This window comes from Myotis yumanensis, unplaced genomic scaffold (genome assembly GCF_028538775.1).
Source record: "Myotis yumanensis isolate MYYU_CA2020_CCGP unplaced genomic scaffold, mMyoYum1.0.hap1 SCAF_10, whole genome shotgun sequence".
Taxonomy (NCBI): domain Eukaryota; kingdom Metazoa; phylum Chordata; class Mammalia; order Chiroptera; family Vespertilionidae; genus Myotis; species Myotis yumanensis.
In genome coordinates this window covers 57,536,197-57,557,155 of record NW_027223761.1, presented here as the reverse complement: position 1 = coordinate 57,557,155, position 20,959 = coordinate 57,536,197, and the positions used below count along the sequence as shown (strand labels likewise).

At 46.1% G+C, this 20,959-nt stretch overlaps 1 protein-coding gene across 2 annotated transcripts in view; it reads left to right on the top strand.

The window, feature by feature from the left end:
* AMOTL1 (angiomotin like 1) overlaps positions 1–20,959 on the top strand; it is a 148,486-nt gene that overhangs the window by 40,039 nt on the left and 87,488 nt on the right. The window contains exon 1 of one of the 2 annotated variants that reach the window (XM_070425841.1): positions 12,879–13,099. The exons of the other annotated variant lie outside the window; for it this stretch is intronic. Coding sequence (XP_070281942.1) covers positions 13,051–13,099 — 49 coding nt within the window. The 5' untranslated portion in view covers positions 12,879–13,050. Of the gene's footprint in view, positions 1–12,878; positions 13,100–20,959 lie in introns of those variants that run through there. 2 annotated transcript variants of the gene reach the window in all.

Genomic DNA, 20,959 nt, shown 5'->3' with positions numbered 1-20,959 from the left:
GGGCGGTTCAGGAGGTTACATTATTTGTCCAGTGTCACACAGCTGGTTAGAGGCAAAGTTTAGATTCAAAATATAATCTCTGGCTCCAGAGCCAATCTCAGCTTCCTGGGGAGGAGAACAGACAAGTGCCCTCCTCCCAGGGAGACCCAGCTGTGGGTTAAATAAATAACATGCGAAAGTAACCAGCACAGAGCCTGGCGAGACAGCATATGGCTGCTCAGTACATACACTTGTTGAATAAGTGAATGGTAGGTACTCAAAAGATATAAATACTTTATTAGACCATCACCTAGTGATCAATACGCGCTAAAGGAATGGTCTGTAAGGGGACTCGAAGCAACAACCAGGAAGATTTCTCTGAGCTTCATTCACTTCCTGCTCTGTATTCCAGTGTAGAGCGGCTGGGACAGGAAACCTCCTATGGCGCGGATGTGATTTCTAAAGGAAACTAAACCGTTGTGGCAGCATCATTTAGGGCAGGTCGGTAGAAGCCTGGAGAGAAATCTGGACCCATAACTGAGGGCAGGTGGACTCAGGCTCAGGTGTGAAATTCATCACGGCTCCCTAGATGTGAGTTTTCGAAGTGATACTACACATTGCCCAGGAGGTGGGTTTTGGTTTTTTTTTTCAGGGAGAGATTGGAGTAGGAAAGGGAAAATGACAATACATTCTGAGGGTTAAATGCTTAGCTACCTTGGCTAAGAAAAAAAAAAAGAGCAAGGGAGATAGGGAATAGTGGGATAAAACACACACACACACACACACACACACACACACACGTGTGTGGTGCGCATGAATGTGAAAATGGAAAGGATATTTTCTTGCCAAAGCGATGTTTTTACTAGAAGTCTAGAAAGAGACTGTCGAGTTATTCCTGGGTCTTAAACACAATTACGACTGCCTAGAAAGGATGGTATTTCTTCCCGTGTTAAGGACACTGGAGTCTAAAGGGTGTTAATGCCCAGCCTGACCTGCTCAGGAGAACTGTGATTCTGGTTTCTGGGTCATGTTCTTACTGGATGATCGTTCTGGAATATGTCCTGTTTGTTTTTGTTTCTCTCCAACTGGTTTTGCCCAGGGTGGGCCCATCAAAATGACTCAATACCATTTATTTCTCTCGCTGTTACCCTTTCCCCTTTTCTGCCCTCTTCTCTCTGGCCTCATCTCTCTCTCCCTGCCCCCTTTCTGTCTCTGGTCCCCTATGTCAGTGTCCTTCCCCTTCCTCCGCTAGCTCCCTCCTTCCTTTTCCCATCGTCAGCTGGAATATGGACAGAAAGGGCAGGGCTTGCCTTCCTGGGGCTCTCTGCCAGAAAATGGAACAGGTCAAATTATAAAAATGATTTAGAAAGAATGCTTTTTGGCAAAATGGGGAAACAGATGTTCAGGGCCGGGTTTGCTGTCTCTCTCTGTCTGCTGCCTGCTGAAACACCCTCCTTTGCAGGACTCCTTGCCAGGGCACCCCTGGGGTTATTTTCATGTCAAATATGTGTGTGTACATTTATCACTGCTTAATTCTCCTCTCCCGGTGACCTTTGTACCCCCACATACAAAGCTGGCAAGATTTATTTTCAACCTCTTCTCAGAGTGGCTGTTTAATAGTCAGCGCTGTTTAATAGTCAGCATTTTATGAAAACTTCAGATTCTTTTTCTTTCTTCTGGAGGATATTTTTTCCATTGATTTTTGAGAGAATGGAGGGAGGACAGGAGGGAGAGAGGAAGGGAGAGAGGGAGAGAGAGTGAGTGAGAGAGAGAGAGAGAGAGAGAGAGACATTGATGTGAAAGAAACACATCGATTAGTTGCCCCAACTAGGGTAAGGGATCGAACCTGAAACCCAAGTATGAGGGCTGGTGCTCTAACCATTGAACACACCAGCCAGGTTCTTAAGAAAATAGAGAAAGGACCTGCGGGTGTAGAACCTCATCTGAAATGGAGTCTAGGGAAAGCTGCTCGGCCTTGTAACCTGCCAGGGCTCCTTTCTTTCTGTCGCCAAAGGTTTGCTGTTTACTGACTGTTGACCAAAAAGAAAAGTCCATTATTGTGGCCCTTTGTGGCTGAGCAGCCAGAGAATTTAGATTATTCCATTCTTTTTAAAAAACATATTTTCCTTTTGGCTCTAAAAGCCATTTCCCCCCAAACTCAAAAGAGGGGTTCCAGATTCCCACATTTGCGGTGGACGGCATTCTTGCTGGACACCTGCTGCCTCCAGCCCAGTGGAGCAGTTGCAGTGATTAGGGTGAGTGCTGTGAGGGCAGTAGGCAAGGAGGCAGGGGCCCCCAGAGGAGAGGAACCTGACTCAGTCGTGGAGGCCCAGGGGAGGCCAGGCGGGCTTCCTGGCGGAGAGCAATCTTCCCAGTGTGACCTGAAGAACAGAGGTCCGGGGCATGAACAGCATCGTCTCCCTTAACAGCTGGCCGCAGCCACAGCAGCTCCTCCTCCAGGGCCCGTGTCACTGAGGGCGAAATAATGGAGTGCCAGTGAGTGACGCTGAACCTTCTGCCTCAGACAAGTCTACACAGTGGGACTGTGACCTCATTAACTCCTTCCTGAAATGCTGGGCATATCCTCACGGCTCAAGGAGTCTGTCCCACCAGTAAAAGGTCCTTATGTTTGGCTAAGTGGGGCTCCATGGGAGAAAGCTCACGTGAATTTCACTCCTTCCCCATTAGGATCATCATTACTGTTTGTACCACTCTCAGCTCCTGGGAGCTGCCATTCCACACGGTTTAGCAAATGAGAGACTGAGGAACCCCCTAAAGCAGGTGTAGGGACATAACCTAGCGTAGGAAGGCATTGTCAGAATTAACAAACAAAAATACAGCATAGCAGTTAACGCTGAATTTCAGGTAAAAAGCAAATGATCGTTTGTAGTATATATGTGTCCCCTGCACCCGTTGGGATTTACTAAACTAAAAACTCCAGTTGCTTATCTGAAATTCAAGTCCGACTGGGGGTTTATCTGGCAGCCCTGGGTGTGGGAGCAGCGTCTGGGCTGCTCTGCCCCTTGCATTGCGTTTGGCTTGCTTTGTTAGGTGAGCGCAAGCGGGGCTCTGTTCCTGCCGTCGGTACTCAGTCCCCGTCGGATTCCACTTGGGTGCTTATGTCAATGAGATGCGATCGCTGAGCGGTGTCTTATTTTATCACCTCATTAGAAAATGGATGCGAAAATTAACCCTTCTTGCAGCAGAAATCCTGAACAACTTCAGGGATTCGGCGTGCGCTCCATCTCATATGACACGTACCCCGGGCCAGCCTTTCTCCTGGACTGGCTGCAGGACTTCTGGCGTCTGCGTATGGAAGACTCATTTCCTCTATTCTCTCTTGTAACCTGAAGCTGAGGTCTAATCTACTCCATTTTGAAGAGTCAGAGCATCTTAGTGTCCTCATCCCCTGAACACTCAGGGGCCTCCCTCCTCAATGCATGGGCACTCAGCCTGTGCCAGATCGTCACCAGAGGGGGTGCTGTGTGTATGTGGGAGGAGCCTCCTGAGAAAACCTGGTCTAGAGCTGCAGTGACCATTCTTATAACACTTTCTATGTAGGCAGCTGAACCCTGATTTTCTGTTCTTGAACCCAGTTCTCCATGTTTGTGTTCTAGACCGTTCAATTTTTTTTTTTTTTTTTTTACTGTGACCCAACATAAGGGTACATTTTACATTTAGACTCACAGGTACAATTTTTAATATGAATACAGCTAAAATTGAAGTTTTGTGGCATAGCAATTAAACCCTTATTAGATGGGCTGCATCTGATGTTTTCTAATATGTTTTATTTTATTTATTTAAAATGCTGTTCAATGGCCGAAACCGGTTTGGCTCAGTGGATAGAGCGTCGGTCTGCGGACTGAAAGGTCCCAGGTTCGATTCCGGTCAAGGGCATATGCCTGGGTTGCGGGCACATCCCCAGTGGGAGATGTGCAGGAGGCAGCTGATCGATGTTTCTCTCTCATCGATGTTTCTAACTCTCTATCTCTCTCCCTTCCTCTCTGTAAAAAAATCAATAAAATATATTTAAAAAAATAAATAAATAAAAAAATAATAATAAAATGCTGTTCAATGATTTCCACTAATGGGTTGCCAACTACCCTTTGAAAACAATGCTCTGGCGTGTTATATAGCGAATATAGCATAAGTTCATCCATTCCTTTTTCCTTTCTGAAGATGGCTATCAGATTGTATCTTTTTTTTTTATTTTTTATTTATTTTTTATTTTTTATTTATTTTTTGGGGGGAAATGGTTTTATTTTACAAAGGGTATTACATAAGTGTCCTTTTTTCCCCCCCATCCTTAACAAGCCCCTGCCCTCCCTTACCCCCCGGTGTCTTATGTCCATTAGTTATGGTTATATGGATGCATACAAGTCCTTCGGTTGATCTCTTACTCCCCTCCCTCCTGTCCCCCAACCCTCCCTGGCCTTCCCACTGCAGTCCGACAATCAGTTTGAGGCAGCTCTGCCACTGTATTTATTATTGTTCATGTATCTTTTTTTTTTTTATATATTTTATTGATTTTCTACAGAGAGGAAGGGAGAGAGACAGAGAGCTAGAAACATCAATGAGAGAGAAACACTGATCAGCCACCTCCCGCACATCTCCCACTGGGGATGCGCCCGCAACCCAGGCACATGCCCCCGACCGGAATCGAACCTGGGACCCTTCAATCCGCAGGCAGACGCTCTATCCACTGAGCCAAACCGGTCTCGGCAATCAGATTGTATCTTAATCTTCTCTTCTCCATGCTGGTTATCTTCCTAATATGCTCTGGTTTCTCCATCCATTCCCATCCTGCTCAACACCGGCTGACTGCCTGACAGTTGAGGAGTGTTTCCCTTTAATCTGGTACTGAGAACTGAGCACATGATCTCACTATATAACTTGACCAATACTTGGCATATCAAGGGGTCATCAGACCCCTTGATATCAAGCCTGCAACCACATTACTGTCACTCCATGAATCAATACCCATTAGTGATGGTTATTTAATTATTGTAAACTAGAGGCCCAGTGCACGAAATTTGTTCATGGGCAGGGTCACTCAGCCTGGCCTGCACCCTCTTGCAATCTGGGATCCCTCAGAATCTGGGACCACTGGCTCCTAACCACTGGCCTGTATGCCTGCCTGATCGCTCCTAACCACTCTGCCTCGGCCCTTGCCACCATGATGTCCGGAAGGTCGTTTGGCTGTCTGGTCTAATTAGCATATTACGCTTTTATTATTATAGATTTGCCTAAAATGCACAATCTAGACCATTTCATCCCTGTTTTGTCTATAACAATATCTGGAGATATTTTTCTTAATTGAGGTGGGAGTGGCGGTGAAATCAAGATGGTCATCATTCATATATCCTGGATTTACCTATTAAATATTCCAAAAACACAGGACATGTAAACAAAAAGAAACTGTGTGTCTAGCACAGTCTAGCAGAACAATAATGAAAAGTCCTCTAATGTGACCATATTTTGAAAGAAAATGGATAACAAGTTGGTGATAATAGCTAATAATTATGGTGTATGTGCTGCATGCTAAGCACTGTGCTGAGAGCTTTACATGCCGTTGACTCATGAATTTCTCACAACCTTTAAGGTGGATACTGTTGTTAACTACTACTTATTAAAAGAAGGAAAAACCAAGCTTTAGTAAGGTCAAGTGAGTTAGCTAGTCAGGTAACGAAAGAGTGGCAGAAGGGGAGTTGATCCCAGGCCCATCTGACTTCTCAGCCTGTGTTTTAAGATACTTAACTGTGCCACACAGACTGGAAACCACCTCTGGTGGTTTAGAAAAAGAGGATGTTTGTTACATGCCTAGCATAGTGATTTTGTGGAGGCTTAATAGATCCTACTCCCTTCCACAAAAAGGGAAAAACTTAGCAAAAGTTCAGGTCCCTCGCAGCCCCCAAGAGTCTGTGAGTCCATCCATCACTAGCTACACCAGGGTCAGGCCTCAGAGTGCTTTCCACTGGTTCACCCAGGCTGGACTTGGGGGGGAGCATCTCTCCTGTCCAGGTGAGCTGGGAGGAGGAACTGCTTGCTTGTCAGGGAAAGTAATGTAGTGGTTAAAACAGGTTTGGCATGGGGAAGGTCAATTGGGAAAAAAGAGGAGACATATGTACTACTATTTGTAATACTTTGAACAATTAAAAAAAACACTACAGGAGAACTCTATTAAATGTATAACCTTGTTGCAAACAAATTATTCTTTACAGAGCCTGTTCTTTTATTGGATTGCTCTGCCATTTTATGGAATATATTTTAATGTTGTACAAAGAAATTGAATTTCACGGATTTGATTTAAAAAAACAACAACAACAGGCTTGAATCCTGCCTCTGCCACTCATAAGCCACCTGACCTCGGAAAATTCACATAACCTCATCTAGACTTTTCCCTCATGCGTAAAACTTGGATGATAATACCTCCCTTTCAGGTACCGATAAAATGCGATAGTGTTTGAAATCACCTGGCACAGAGGAGGCACTACTCTGTACATGCTAAATCAGAACTGAGAACTGGGCTTTGACCATTCTTTTCCTACAATGACTCTTGCCAATTGCCTTATTTAGGTTGGGATTTTGTGTTCATAGAAAGGTAGGTTCCCTCAAATGTTCTACACCACTGGTTCTCCAAGTGTGACCCATGGTGCAGCTGTATTAGGGTCATCTGGGAACTTGTTAGAAATGCAATTCTTGGGCCCCACCCTGACCTACTGAATCAGAGGCTGTGTGTCAACAAGCTCTTCCCGTGACTGATGCAGCTAAAGTTTAAGAACCACTGCCCTACTGCACTGGGGATCCTGGTCTTCCCCATTTTTAATGGGGCTCATTCGAAGCCTCTAGAGAGATCGTATCTTTTGTATAAATATTGTGATCAAATACATAGACTGTGGAGTTTACTTTCAGGTTGTTTCTATTTAATCCTGTTATATTTTACCCCCAATTGGTCATTTTCTGATGTTTCCTTTCTCACTTCCACTTAGTTTGAAACTCATCTGTATATGCCTTATGCCGTAAAGGTTGAATGGAAAGGGTCCATTCCCAGACACTGGAGAAGGGAGACTGGTACCATGGCTAAGGAATTCTTCCTGGGCCCATCCCTGGATTCTGGTACCAGATTCCTGCAGGTCCTCTCTCCCTTTGCCTCCTTTGTTTCTTACACTCATTGAGCTCTTTCCTGCTTCGAGATCTTTGCACATGCTGTTTGCTCTCCCTTCTTCATCACCTTCCAGAAGCCTTCCCTTCCCAACCCCTGTAAGAAGCCATCATTCTCCTTTGTTAGTCTCACACATGGACAAATTTGTATTATAGATTTATTTATGTACATTTAGTAATACAGAGTCCATACCAAGGTATTTGGGCAACAAGTGGAGTGTCTTGTCATTCAATGTAATTGATAACATTTTTTGAATGAATGAATAAATGAACCATTGTAGAGCTCACATAGTTTTGCCTTCTTTCAATCTGTATTGTGCTTTCCTTTCAGTTAATCCTTCTGTTTAGGACTTATTTTTTTCTGGTTATTTCTAATTATTTCACTCTCTACCTTGAACTTTTCTGAAGACTGTTCTGCATCGTATGACACTGGCTCTATCTCAGATACACCATAAGTACTTCCTGATTTCTGGATGAATAACATCATTTAAATTTTAACACCTCACCCACTCTGAGTTTATGCTGTAAAACAAGTGTTTCTCCTGAACCGAACCATCCAGAGCTGCTGAAGCCCCCAGGAGTGGTGAGAGCTTCCCCATTTCTCTGTCTTTGGCATTTAAAGTACAAGACATGATGGTGTTTAGTGTATATTCTAGAAAGAGGAGGACGAGAACTGTTGTATAAGTTGTGGAGGGGCCATTCTTCTCACTGTTCTTTCTAGCTATGGGCAGAAAGCACATATTTTCTGAATAAAATACCAAAGCATCCTTTTCAGAATGGCAACCACAAGGGATCTCAAGTATGAACATTCTAACCTAAGTTATGTCCAATTATTGTGACAATCCTTGTTTTTAATAGTCATCTTGTGTTGCTGTTATTTTAGGAATTCAGTATGATCCTAGTTTTAGGAAAAAAAGGTGTCTATATCATCTTTGGAAATAAGAGAGTAAAACATGATTAGCTTTTTGGCTGATATTGTATATTTTTAAACTGTATCTTTATTGTTGAAAGTATTACAGATGTCTGCTTTTTTCCCCATTGACCCCCTCCACCCTGCACCCATGACTAGTTTTTTTGTTCGTGAAAAGAGGGAAAGGAAGACACTATTATAGCTTGATATACTACAGGATAAATGAAACCGAGGCTGCTGCTTATTAGTATGCAATTGGATTCACCCAACAACTCAGTAGAATGATCAATATGATCAGAAGCTTGGGAGCCTGTAAACTAGGCAACATCAGTTACTCCACTAACTCAATGGTTCTCAACCAGGGGCAGTTTGTCGCATAAGAGACACTTGGCATTATCTGTGGAGGTGTTATTAGTTACCACAATTTGATTTGGGGTGGGGTGTTGCTACTGGCATCTAGTGAGTAGAAACCAGGGATGTTGTTAAACATCCTATAATGCACAGATCAATCTTTCACAACAAAATATTACCAGCCTAAAATGTCAATAGTGCCAAGGCTGAGAAATCCTGAGATAATCAACCAAAAAGTATGACCTTTAATACTCCCAAGGTTTTTGTAGTAGTAATAGTGGCAAATACTAATTAAGATGCATATCATTTATTAAATACCTGCTATATGCCAGGCTCTTTATATTCACAACTACTCCGTATGTCAGTCAGGATCTGACTTCGGGTTCATTTGGGACCAATGTCTCTACCCTTCCTCTTTATTTTTTTAAAAAAATATATTTTTATTGATTTCAGAAAGGAAGGGAGAGGGGGAGAGAGATAGAAACATCAATGATCAGAGAGAATCATTGATTGGTTGCCTCCTGCTCGCCCCCTACTGGGGATTAAGCCCACAACCCAGGCATGTGCCCTTGACCGGAATTGAACCCAGGACCCTTCAGTCCCCAGGCTAACGCTCTATCCACTGAGCCAAACCAGCTAGGGTTACCCTTCCTCTTTAGCTATTTAGTGTAGGTGCATTTTCCCTGGACGAGTTCATATCTACTCTCTGTTTCTTGTGTTTTAGATAGAACAAATGGTGTGTTTAGTGCATACTGGTAATAAGTTCATAGGAGAAAGTCATGAGCCAAGAAGAGACTGGTGTGTCACATGGGCATGAAGCTAATAACATCCAGACAAACAGGCCGATCCGTAGCTTACTAACTGAGCCAAACGCCCATGTAGGTTGGTAGTATACACCCTGGCCCTTAGGAGGTATTTAATACATATTTATTGGGAAGTTTTTTCATAATGAGTCTTTGGGTACATTTCAAACTGAGTAGGTTTCCAGATGATCTGTTACAATACATCTAAATCCTCCTAGGAGGAGTTCCCTCATGTCTAAGGCACCTGAAATTTCCAGAACTACAGAGGTGTCTCCCCTATGTATCTTCCACTTCTCTTTCACATTCTCCTCCTCCTCTTCATTTTTCACTCTTCCATTCTTCATTACTCTGGCCTGGCAAAAGCTCATCCCCTGCCCTTCCTCTTGTCAGAGCAATAGTCTCCCTGCCCTCTACTTTAAGCACTCCCAGTAGTCCCTGAATTTTGTTCCTGTCAATAGTTTGCAAGATGAGGCAAGGCGTGTGTCAGAATCTCCAGAGGAGGCAAGTGCCATGTGACATGCCCATGCCTTTACTAGTAATATCTTTCTCTCAGTGGATTTTTTGGAAACTTCTCACCCTCTCCCACCCCCGAATCCTGCAAAATTGGTCACTCCTTTGTGCTCCCATAATGCTTTATTTTTAACCTGTAATATGGCAGCCATTTCACAGAGGAGGAAGCCGAGGCTCTTGTTAGGTTACTCTCCATAGTTGGAAATGGGTGGAGCCAGGACTTACTCTAAAGGCCAAGTTCATGCTCCTTTACCTGGATGCCTATTACCTCACCCTTCTTCCGGCCTCTGTGCTTGTCTGGTACATCCTGGTGCCTGCCCGGTTTGGAGACAGTTCTCTGAGCTGTCCCTAAGAACGCTGAAATTGTTCCATCACCACCTTCCTAACTTTCCTAGGGGCGAGTAAAAGACAACCTGTGTCACTTTAGAAAGGAAAGATGCTGACCTTTAGAGTGTTTGTGCAGATCCAAAGAAAACACAGATGCTGATTGGTTCACCTGGCTGATAGTGAAACTGCATTTAGTTTTTATTATTAACATGCCTTCTTCCTATTTGGCCCATACTTTGGAATCTCCAACCAAGTATTACTGTAAAGTGTTATTGATGATCTCTTGCTAGTCAGATCCAAAGTCTTTTTCTCAGGCCTTAGTTCCTGAACAATAGATTCAGATGTAATTGATGTAGAAGATTATTCATTTTCCATATTTGATGTAGTGATTATTAATAGTTGAAGTTCAGGTATATGGAGGGGGAAATTGGCCTCCAGCAGGTCTTTCTGTCGATGCTGCTATGAATTTGACTTGTGTTATCACTTGGTATCAATATGAAGAGTCTAGGCTGGTCCACCTAATTGAATCAGAAGATTCCTGAGCCCACAAGCTGTGCCTGTCACTTCATCAGAAGTCGAGGAATCTGTTAGAGAAAGGGACCCAATTCCTAAGTTTCCTGTCTTCCATGCCTTTAAACCTGCCCAGTTCTCTACTTCTACCACCTCTTCCTCCTTCTTTCCCTAATTTTTTGTTGTGGGCATTCCAGGTAAACCAATCTTCACAGCTTCATTTTTTCACCTCTGTACCTCTTCTTGGCTTCTCACTCAAGCTCTTCGTATTTCCTTTTGCTCAGGGGATAGTAAGTCTCTTAACATCTTTCTCAGACAAGTTTCCTCTCTCAGTCTCTCACCGCTGCTTCTTGCATCATGGGTCCAATGACCTATTCTTCAAAGAACGGTCCATTCTCCCTATGACGCAGGTCCAAAATCTGGGTTAACTTGATTGCATTGCTCTTTCTCCCAGGATAGCCATCTAGTCCACGAAAAGAGGACAATCTTGTTCCAAAGGTTTGGTATCTTTCTTCATTGCATGTGGTATCTTCAAAGATTAGGTATCTGCATGGTATCTCTTCCTTCCCATCTCCTTTGCCCCAAGCTTTCAGGTCATTGCTTCCTGCAACTATTTTATAGATCCTCTCTGCCTTATAGGGCTATTGGAGGCTTGGTTGAAATAATCATAGCAAGTATATGGTGAGCACTTATATGCATTGTGCTAAATATTCTACGTTTGTTACTTCGTTCGGTCCCACAACTACCCTATGAGGCTTAAGTGCTATTTTCATCACTGTGTAAACTGAGGTTTAGAGAAGTTAGGCAACTGGCCCAAGGTTACACAGATGGTGAGTGGTTGTGCTATGACTCAGTCCATGCCTGTTTTGTTCCCAGGGGTGCTTGTAACTTATAAATTCTGTTGCCTCCTAAGATACAGTATGGTATCTAATAGCGGTCAGTTAATAAATGTGCGTTTCCTTCCTTCCTTCCCTCCTTTTTCTGTCTGTTCTTTCCCAGTCTGTGCTAAAATGCTAGCTGCCTCTGAGCTCCACCACCCTTCAGTGCTCTCCTTCCTCCTTCAGTCAGAACTTCTCTCCACCTTTCCCAGGCACCTCCAGCCCTTGTGTTGTTGCCTTCCTGTTTTGTTTGCATATCTTGTCTTCTGAAATAAATCTGTGAAGGGCTTAGCTGCTTTTGTGTGCTACCAAGTACTAGGATAGCTGACTTTAAACAGAGAAGGTACTTGGTAAATAATTGTTAAATTACTGCATTTGGACTTTATCTGGAGAGGTTCCTGAGCTAGCCATCCTGGGAATCAGAAGACTAGATTGGAATCATCAAAAGAACACACAATCCAAGAGGAAGGACTGAAGGGGAATAACTGCTGGCAATCTAAATAGGCGATTGTCAGAATCTGGCAGGAATGCTCCAAGGGATCCTGGTCTGTGAAAGGGCAAGGAGAGGAGAGGCACACCAGCGGTGTGCGGTGTGCGTGCACTAACTCTCCTATTAACATCTTCCTGCGCAACCGCAGTATCACCTGGCCTCTGGTCCTGGGAGCAGAGAGCAGCCTTTGAAAGCCGGGGAGAAATGTTATGGTGGGGCGTTCGTTCCCTGTCTCCAGATCCAGACTCCCAAGGCCTGCCCTGGATAATTTAATAGATGGGGAGGTGGGGTGGGGGGGGGGGGGGTGAAGAATGTTACTTAGTAAGGCCTGGTTTAATAAGAGGTGGGGGAGAATCAGCCACATTTTCCCAGAGTCACTGTCTTTGCCTCCACTGGGGCAGATGACGGCTTGGGGTTTGTGGCCACAGGATGTACAGTACATTTAAGAGCTAAGGCTGTGTAAGACCTGTTAGCAGCATGTCGTCCAATCTCCGCGTGTGACAGAAGCCCTGGGGCCTGGGGAATGCAACGAGGAAAGTGTGTGGCCACTTTTCACCTGGAAATTCCACTTAAGGAAAAAAAAAATCCTAAACGGAACCTAGCCTGGATTTAGAGGACAGATAAGAAACCGATTATCTGCCGGAGTTAGCCTGGTGGGAAGGGAGAGCAAGTCGAAGGAAGAGGAACTGGCCAGTCTGACATTAATTAAACCGCAGCGGGGGACAAAACAAGGGCGGCTATCGCCTTCCTAACTCTCCGGGAGACTTGTCCGCTGGAGCTTCAGGCCACGGCAGCTGGCGGGCTCCTGGACCCGAGGACGGCGGATCCCGACTGTGGGCGGGCTCTAGGGCCCAGCGGCCGGGCGCCGGGGCGGGGTGGAGTGTAGGGTTACAGTGACGAGCCCGGACGACCCTCCCCGACCCGCGCGGCGGGAGCGCGCGGGACGCTCTAGGACCCAGCAGCGGTGGTCGGGTTTGGGGCTGGAGGTGAAGCCCTGGCATTTCCCTTCTTCCTGTGTGAATGGGGCTGATGGTCGGGCGCCGCTTCCCCGCGCAGCCCCACGCCATGCCCTGCGCGCTGCCTGGCGGCCGCCTCTTCCCACCGCGGCACTGAACTAGCCATGATCGCCTCATGTGGAGGGCAAAGTTGCGCCGGGGAACTTGTGAGTCTGCGGTGAAAGGTAACCCGTCCCCGCTCGGGATGCGCCTCCGCGTCTTCCAGGTCTCCCACGGGAGGGACCCGGTGCTCCCCGCCCCCTGCTGCTCGAGGCTGGGCGCCCTCTTCGGGGGCCCGGCGCTGAGTGAGCCTCGGCTCGGAGAGACTCGGGCAGCCGATTCGGCGCCAGGGGCCCAAGTGATCGCCGCTGGAATCCTGCTCTCTTACCCAGATTTTTTTTTTTTTAAAGAGCAGAACTCCGTCTCCGCGCCACCCTGTAGGCCCCCAGTGCCAGCGGGTGGAGTCACAGAGCCCTGTTCCTCGGCGCCCCCTCCAACACTGGGAAGTTGTGTCCGCCCGCGGGGCCCAGGACCCGGGGTGCGGGCGCGCCCGGACGCGGGGACCGGCCTTTCCGGAGGGGCCCTGCCATATGGCTGCGCTCTCGGAGACGCGCCCGCGCCCGGGTCTCCCGACTGCCGAGGGAGGAGGCGGAAAGGGGGTGGCCGGTGGCCGCTTCCCTCCGCGCGAGACAAAGGCGTGCACACCCGCCGCCCCGACGGGCTGCGCGCTCCCGGCCTGATCCTTCCTGCCGGCGGGGGAGTCGGCCCTGGCGGATGGGAGAGAGGCAGGGGTTGCGCCCCGGACGCCTAGGCTTGGATCGCGTTAGCTTCTTCGCCTTCTTTGTTCTCCCCGGTTTATTTGACCGAAGCCGGGGAGTTCATCTAGCTCTCCCTTGCTATTAATGCCGCCTTTAAAAGAATCTGGTTTCGGGGGGTGCGGGGTGGGGAAAGGGATCAAACTTTCCAAGATGAACTGTTTTTTTCTTGGATTGTGACATTGGTGGCGGGAGGGAGATTGGCGCGTCGCCCGATGGATGACAGCCGAGTGGAGCCGAGGCCCTGCGCTTGGGCAGGGGCCTAACGTGCCCGGTAGTCAGCCCTGCTGGACTGACAGCCCCTGCACGCACCCACCTCGAGGGCCTCCGCCGCCTGGACTGAGCTGGTAGCGAAGATGCCCGGGTTACCCCTGGGAGCCCCAGCTGGAGAATCCCGACTCCTGCCTGCCCGCAGCTCCCTAGCCTCGCCACGCCTGGCTCTCTAGTATCTTGGCTGGTGGAAGGGAAGACTTTCCATTTTTGTTCGAAGGTTTTTTGCTTTTGTGACTTCGGTGTTGGTTTACTGTCTCCAATTGACAAAAGCTTTGGAAAATGCCCAGCTTGCATGTGGATCACTGGGTGGACTGGGGCTTCAGCGGCGGGACCCTCCGCATGCAGCCTCAGGAGGCTTTGTGGTTTGGACCAACGTTTTGGGCCCCTGGGCCCTGAGCTCCCTTGCCATCGTGACACAGTGCAGACACGGTTGCCCATGACCTTCTTCTAGGCATATCACTACGAGGGTTGAGTTTTTGTACTGCTGCTCAAGTCGTGGGTGGTGGTGGTTGGGGTGGGGGGTGGTGGTGGTAGAGAGCCATTTATGATACCCTGAGATGCCTCTGACTGCTCCAAACAATAATGCTATTTGCCATAAGCAAGTAAAACCAGAATGGAGGGATATTAATAGCTACGATTTCAAAAAAATGTCCTTGCTTTTCGGAAATGAAAAGTCAGGGCTTGACAGAATAACCTCATTCAGCTGCTCCTGTGTAATATATTTTAAAAAAACCTTTTTTTGTTTTAAGCTGAAAAAAAAGAGAAAAGAATAGTCAGGACTTGAAATGTTGAACAGTCATGGCTCTCTGCTTCCAAATTGCTGCTTGGGTCCCTGCCAAACTGACAGATTTCCTCTGGCTGCCCGCCACTCCTGGACACCCCTACTCCTGACTGCCCACCACTCTTGGACACCCCTAGTCCTGACTGCCCACCACTGCTGGACACCCCTACTCCTGACTGCCCACCACTCCTGGACACCCTTAGTCCTGACTGCCCACCACTGCTGGACACCCCTACACCTGGCTGCCCGCCACTCCTGGACACCCCTACACCTGGCTGCCCGCCACTCCTGGACACCCCTGCTCCTGACTGCCCGCCATTCCTGGACACCCCTGCTCCTGACTGCCCACCATTCATGGACACCCCTGCTCCTGACTGCCCGCCATTCCTGGACACCCCTGCTCCTGACTGCCCGCCACTCCTGGACGCCCCTGCTCCTGACTGCCCGCCATTCCTGGACACCCCTGCTCCTGACTGCCCACCATTCATGGACACCCCTGCTCCTCACTGCCCATCACTCCTGGCGTCCACCACTTCTGGATTCTGGTAGCTCCCTATGGTGGTCAGACCCACGTTAACAATTAGGGGTCTGTCTAGATTTCGAACTCTTGAAGAATCTAGACCAGTGATTCCCAACGTAGGGCACACGCCGCCCACAAGGGGGCAATTCGAGAATGAGTTATTAACGGTGAATTTTTTGCATTTCTTCTGGTTCTAGGGGCCTCATATACAGTATATAAATATATATTGTGACACATTTATCCATTTCAGTTCTCTATTATATATGTTTTGAAACTTCATTTGCTATTTCTCATATCAGTTCATATTATTATTCTTTTTAAAATAATTTTTTTAGTGATTTCTTCCTCAGTACTTCAATGTCCTTTCGTTCTTTTATTTTTCTCTTTCATGGATGCCATTTTCTATGAAGCTTGTTAAGTTAATGACCTTTTAGGCTTTCTCCATGTGAATAGGAGTTCACTTTTGAATAATAAGAATTATGTGTTACATGAGGGGGCATCAGGATTTTAGAGATGCTTAGGTGGGGCATGGCCCAGAAAGGTTGAGAACCACTGCTCTAGACCAATGTGAAATTCATTTCCCAACACATTGCTCTGAGCGTTATAGTGCCTTTAGTATGACTGCTCTTTATGGGACTTATGAGAGCAATACCTACATACACTTTGAACTGTTTTACAGAGGAGTAAAGGATTGGAAGCCACTTATTTGACCAGAATGAAAAGGAGTAGGGCATAGAGAAGGCTTTAAAGATGCCCTGCTCCCCCTGGTGAGGTGTTGGTGGGGGAGTGTTTCGTTTTTGGAGAGATACATTTTCAAGATAAGGAAACCCTTGTAACCTCTGCAAGTGGATAGGAGGGGGAGAAGATGCTGGACTTAGAAGGTCCATTCCCCCCTCCCCTTCTTTTTAAAGTGCACAGAAGTGTTGGTCTTTTAGGTCCTGTGCAGAGAGAGGGTGAAGAATACTAATGTATGGAAGGGCACATGGAGAGCAAAGCATTTAAAAATATATCTTTTCATGGAAGTTAATGGTGGACTTTCGGTTTAAATGAGATTTTAAAGTGCTCTGCTTAAGAAAAGCACATGAACGCAGGAATGTGAGTGGTTTTATGGGCAGGCGCACTGCTGATTAGACTTGAGAATGCCTGCCTTGGCCAGTTCGTCCGGAGGCATCTGCCTTTTTTTGGTCTACCCTTGTGCAGGAGTGTGGACCCAAGCCTGGGAGAGATGGCTGAGCCAATTTATGAAATTAGATGGCAGTCTGGCTGGTGAGAATTCTGTTGGAAAGTACAGCTCCTCGCCAAAACCGGTTTGGCTCAGTGGATAGAGCGTCGGCCTGGGGACTGAAAGGTCCCAGGTTCGATTCCAGTCAAGGGCATGTACCTGGGTTGTGGGCACATCCCCAGTAGGAGATGTGCAGGAGGCGGCTGATCGATGTTTCTCTTTCATCGATGTTTTTAACTCTCTATCTCTCTCCCTTCCTCTCTGTAAAAAATCAATAAAATATATTAAAAAGAAAAAAAAGAAAAGTACAGCCCCTCAGTACCAGTGCTGTATTTTTACTTAGTACTTTGTGGAAGTGCTCTGAAAATGATAAAGTACTACTGCACTCCCCCATTACCTCCCAGTGGATGTCGGGAACTGCGGATAGTACTGAACCCCATTTATACTATGTTTTTTCCTGTATATACATCTTTATGATAAAGGTTAATTTATAAATTAGGCACAGTAAGAAATTAGCAGTAACTATAAGAAAATAGAACAGTTATAACAATATACTATAACTAGAGGCCCGGTGCACGAAATTCATGCACAGGTAGGGTCTCTAGGCCTGGCCGGCAATCAGGGCAGATCGGGGCCTTCCCTTCATTCCATGCCGCCCCCTGGTGGTCAGCGAACGTCATAGCGAGTGATCAAACTCCCCGTCTCCCGGTGGAACTCCCAAGGGGACACTTTGCATATTAGCCAAATATATAAAAGTTATGTGAATCACTTTGGGGCCATTATTAAGTAAAATAAGGGTTACCTGAGCACACGCACTGCGATACCAGGACGGTCCATGTGATAACTGAGGCAGTTAAGTGACAAATGGGCAGGTAGTATACACAATGGACAAAGGGGTGGGTCACATCCTGGGCCAGATGGACTGGGATGGCGCGAGATTTGGCCATGCTGCTCATAACCGCGTGAAATGTTAAACTTATGAATTGCTGATTTCTGAAATTTTCCATTTAATATTTTTAGACTGAGGTTGACTGAGGTTACTGGAACCTTGGAAAGCAAAACCATGCACTACCATATATAATGTAAGCCTTTTAAAGAAAAAACAATGACTATGAAACAAGGGGATTGCTAGTAAAAATTGTAAAAACCTGAAAGATTTTCCAGGCCCATAAATGAAAAGGAAGTAACTTTGTAAGACCTATTAGTATTTCTGATGTGCACAGTTCTTTGGAGAATTGTAATACCCCTCTCCCCACCCCACCCAAATGTGGCTGCTGGCATTTTAAGTGCATGTGGAAGCTCAGGTCAGGAAATTCTCTAGTGTTTTGAATAATTTTTCTCCTGTTTTTTCTCATTAATTTTTGTAGGCTCTTAAGCCCCAGAATCACTAGGCAATAGAATACTTGAAAGGCAAGGAGTAGTTTGGAGGTCAAGTAAGAGGACATCTTTGATTATAGGGTTTGTTGGAAGTAGTCTGGGGTTGTTGACGTTTTTGTTTGTTTGCTTAGCAATTAAAAAAATTATTCTGTTGGTTTGACTTTGTTTTGTCTTGGAGGAAAGACAGAATTTAAATCTTGGCCATGTGGGTAGGTCAGTACACTACTTTTGCTGGTGGGAAGCTAGGCCTGGGCTTGTTTGCGTGTTGGCACCATGCTGCGTTCTCTAACTTGGGAGGCCCTTTGCTTCCCTTGTGAAACCTTAGGGTATGTTCATTCCAAGCACTTAGGACAGGACTCCTGGACTCCCAGAGGGGCTCCCACATCAGGCATTGGTTTTCCTTTTATGAGGGGGGTTGGGGGGATAGCTCTAAGGCAGCGATTTTCAACCAGTGTGCCCGCAAGAATTTTAACACATGCAATTAGCTGACTTTTATAGTCAGCTTTTCCATGAGATTGTCAAAAAACAAATGACAACAGCTAACACAACAATAGCTGTCCAATGTGACTGAATCAACTATACCTTTTTTTTTTTGGTCAGATCAGCAAAGAATATATTTTTTGGTGTGCTGCAGAATTTTAGTATTTAGTTTATGTGTGCCGTGATATGAGAAAGGTTGTCAATTGATGCTCTAAGGTGTTAGGAAATATATCCCTGTTAAGACCCTAGGGCCTAGGGCAGTGGTTGGCAAACTCATTAGTCAACAGAGCCAAATATCAACAGTACAATGATTGGAATTTTTTTTGAGAACCAAAATTTTTAAACTTAAACTATATAGGTAGGTACATTGTTATTAACTTAATTAGAGTACTCCTAAGGCTTAGGAAGAGCCACACTCAAGGGGCCAAAGAGCCGCATGTGGCTCGAGAGCAGCGGTTTGCTGACCACGGGCCTAGGGAATTGGATTTACTTTTTTAAAAAATGAAGTCACGTAATCCTACAGTGTATGTTTTAATCTGTGTGTGGGACCTCATTAGCCATTAGTGTAGCGGAAGCAGGAAATTGACATTGGTACAATCCCCAGAGCATATTCAGACTTCCCCAGTTTAACATGCACACGTTTGTGTGTGTGTGTGTGTGTGTGTGTGTGTGTCTATGCAGTTTTTTTGCATGTGTAGATTTCCTGTAGCCACCACCGCAGTCCAGGTACAGAACTATTCCATCACCTCAAGGATCTCCCTGGTGCCAGCCCTTTATAGTAACACCCATCTCCCTTCCCCCCACACCCCATCTCTATAATTCTGAGAATGTTATATAAATAAAATCATGTGGTATGTGACCTTTAGACATTGGCTTTTTCTCTAAGCCCAATACCCTTGAGATCTAACCAAGCTGTTGTATTTTCAACAGGCCATTCCTTTTTATTGCTAAGCAGTATTTCATAGTATGGATGTGCCACAATTTAACCATTCACCTTACTGAAGGACATTCAGGTTGTTTCCAGTTTGGGGGTTCTTAATATTAGATAAATGCCCAGGAGTGTGATTGCTTGATTCTGTATGGTAAGTGTATGTCAGTTAAGAAACTGACAAATTCTTTTCTAGAGTTGCCTGTATTATTTTACATTAGAGGCCTGGTGCATGAAATTCATGCACAGGGGAGGGGTCCCCTCAGCCCAGCCTGCACCCTCTCCAATATGGGACCCCTTGAGGGATGTCTGACTGCCAGTTTAGGCCTGATCTCGCAGTCAGACATCCCTCTCACAATCCTGGACCGCTGGCTCCTAACTGCTTGCCTGGTCGCCTCTAACTGCCTCTGCCTGCTGGCCTGATCACCCCTAACTGCCCCCCCTGCTGGCCTGGTCATCCCTAACTGCCCTCCCTCTGGCCTGGTTGCCCCCAACTGCCGCCCCTACCGCCCCCTCCCCCCCCCCAGCCTGATTGCCCCTCACTGTCCTCCCTGCCGGCCTGGTCGCCCCACGCAGCCTGCTGTTCAGCTGTTTGGTCGTCCCTCACTGCCCCCCCTGCCAGCCTGGTCGCCCCACGCAGCCTGCTGTTTGGTCGTTCGCCCAGTTGTTTTGGTCGTGATGGCCCCTGGCTTTTTATATATTAGGATTTCCACGAGTATGAGAGGGCCAGTTCCTTTGCATCCTCACCTGCATTTGTTTATTATTCTAACTGCTCCCAAAGGGTTCTAGTCTATCATGGTGTTAATTTGCAGCCCCTAATGGCTGATGATGTTAAACATCTTTTCATGAACTTATTTGCCATCTGTATGTCCTCTTTGGTGGAATGCCTGCTCTGTCTTGTGGCCATGTTCTAACTGGGTTGTTATTTTATTTTTACTATTGAGCTTTGAGAGTCCTTCATATGTTTTAGGTACTAAAACTTTGTCAGATATGTTGCTTCCACATTTTTTCCCCAGCATGCAGTTTGTCTTCTTAACCTTTCAACAGGATATTTTGCAGGAAAAAAATGTTTAATTTTGATAAAGTTCAGTTTGTTGATTTTGTTTTTCTTTTGTGGGTTATGCATTTGGTGTCACATCTAAGAACATTTTGCCTAGGCCTGTACCCCAAAGATTTTCTCCTATGTTTTCTTCTAGAAGTTTCACAATTTTATGTCTTTTTAATTTTATTTTATTTTATTTTATTGATTTTTTACAGAGAGGAAGGGAGAGAGATAGAGAGTCAGAAACATTGATGAGAGAGAAACATTGATCAGCTGCCTCCTGCACATCTCCTACTGGGGATGTGCCCGAAACTCAGGTCCATGCCCTTGACGGGAATCGAACCCGGGACCCTTCAGTCCGCAGGCCGACGCTCTTTCCACTGAGCCAAACCGGCTTCGGCACAATTTTATGTCTTATAATCAAATTGTGATTCACATTTACCCTCTTAAGAATTTGTATGTCTTCTGTCGTTTATTATGTATTTAGTGCTCTGGAAGCTCACAGATGAATCTGGCATATATGGTTCCTACTCTCAAGAACTCACTGATTAGTGGGGTTGTGTGTGGACATTCCCCTGTGTTAAGGACCATAATAGAGACCGTGTGA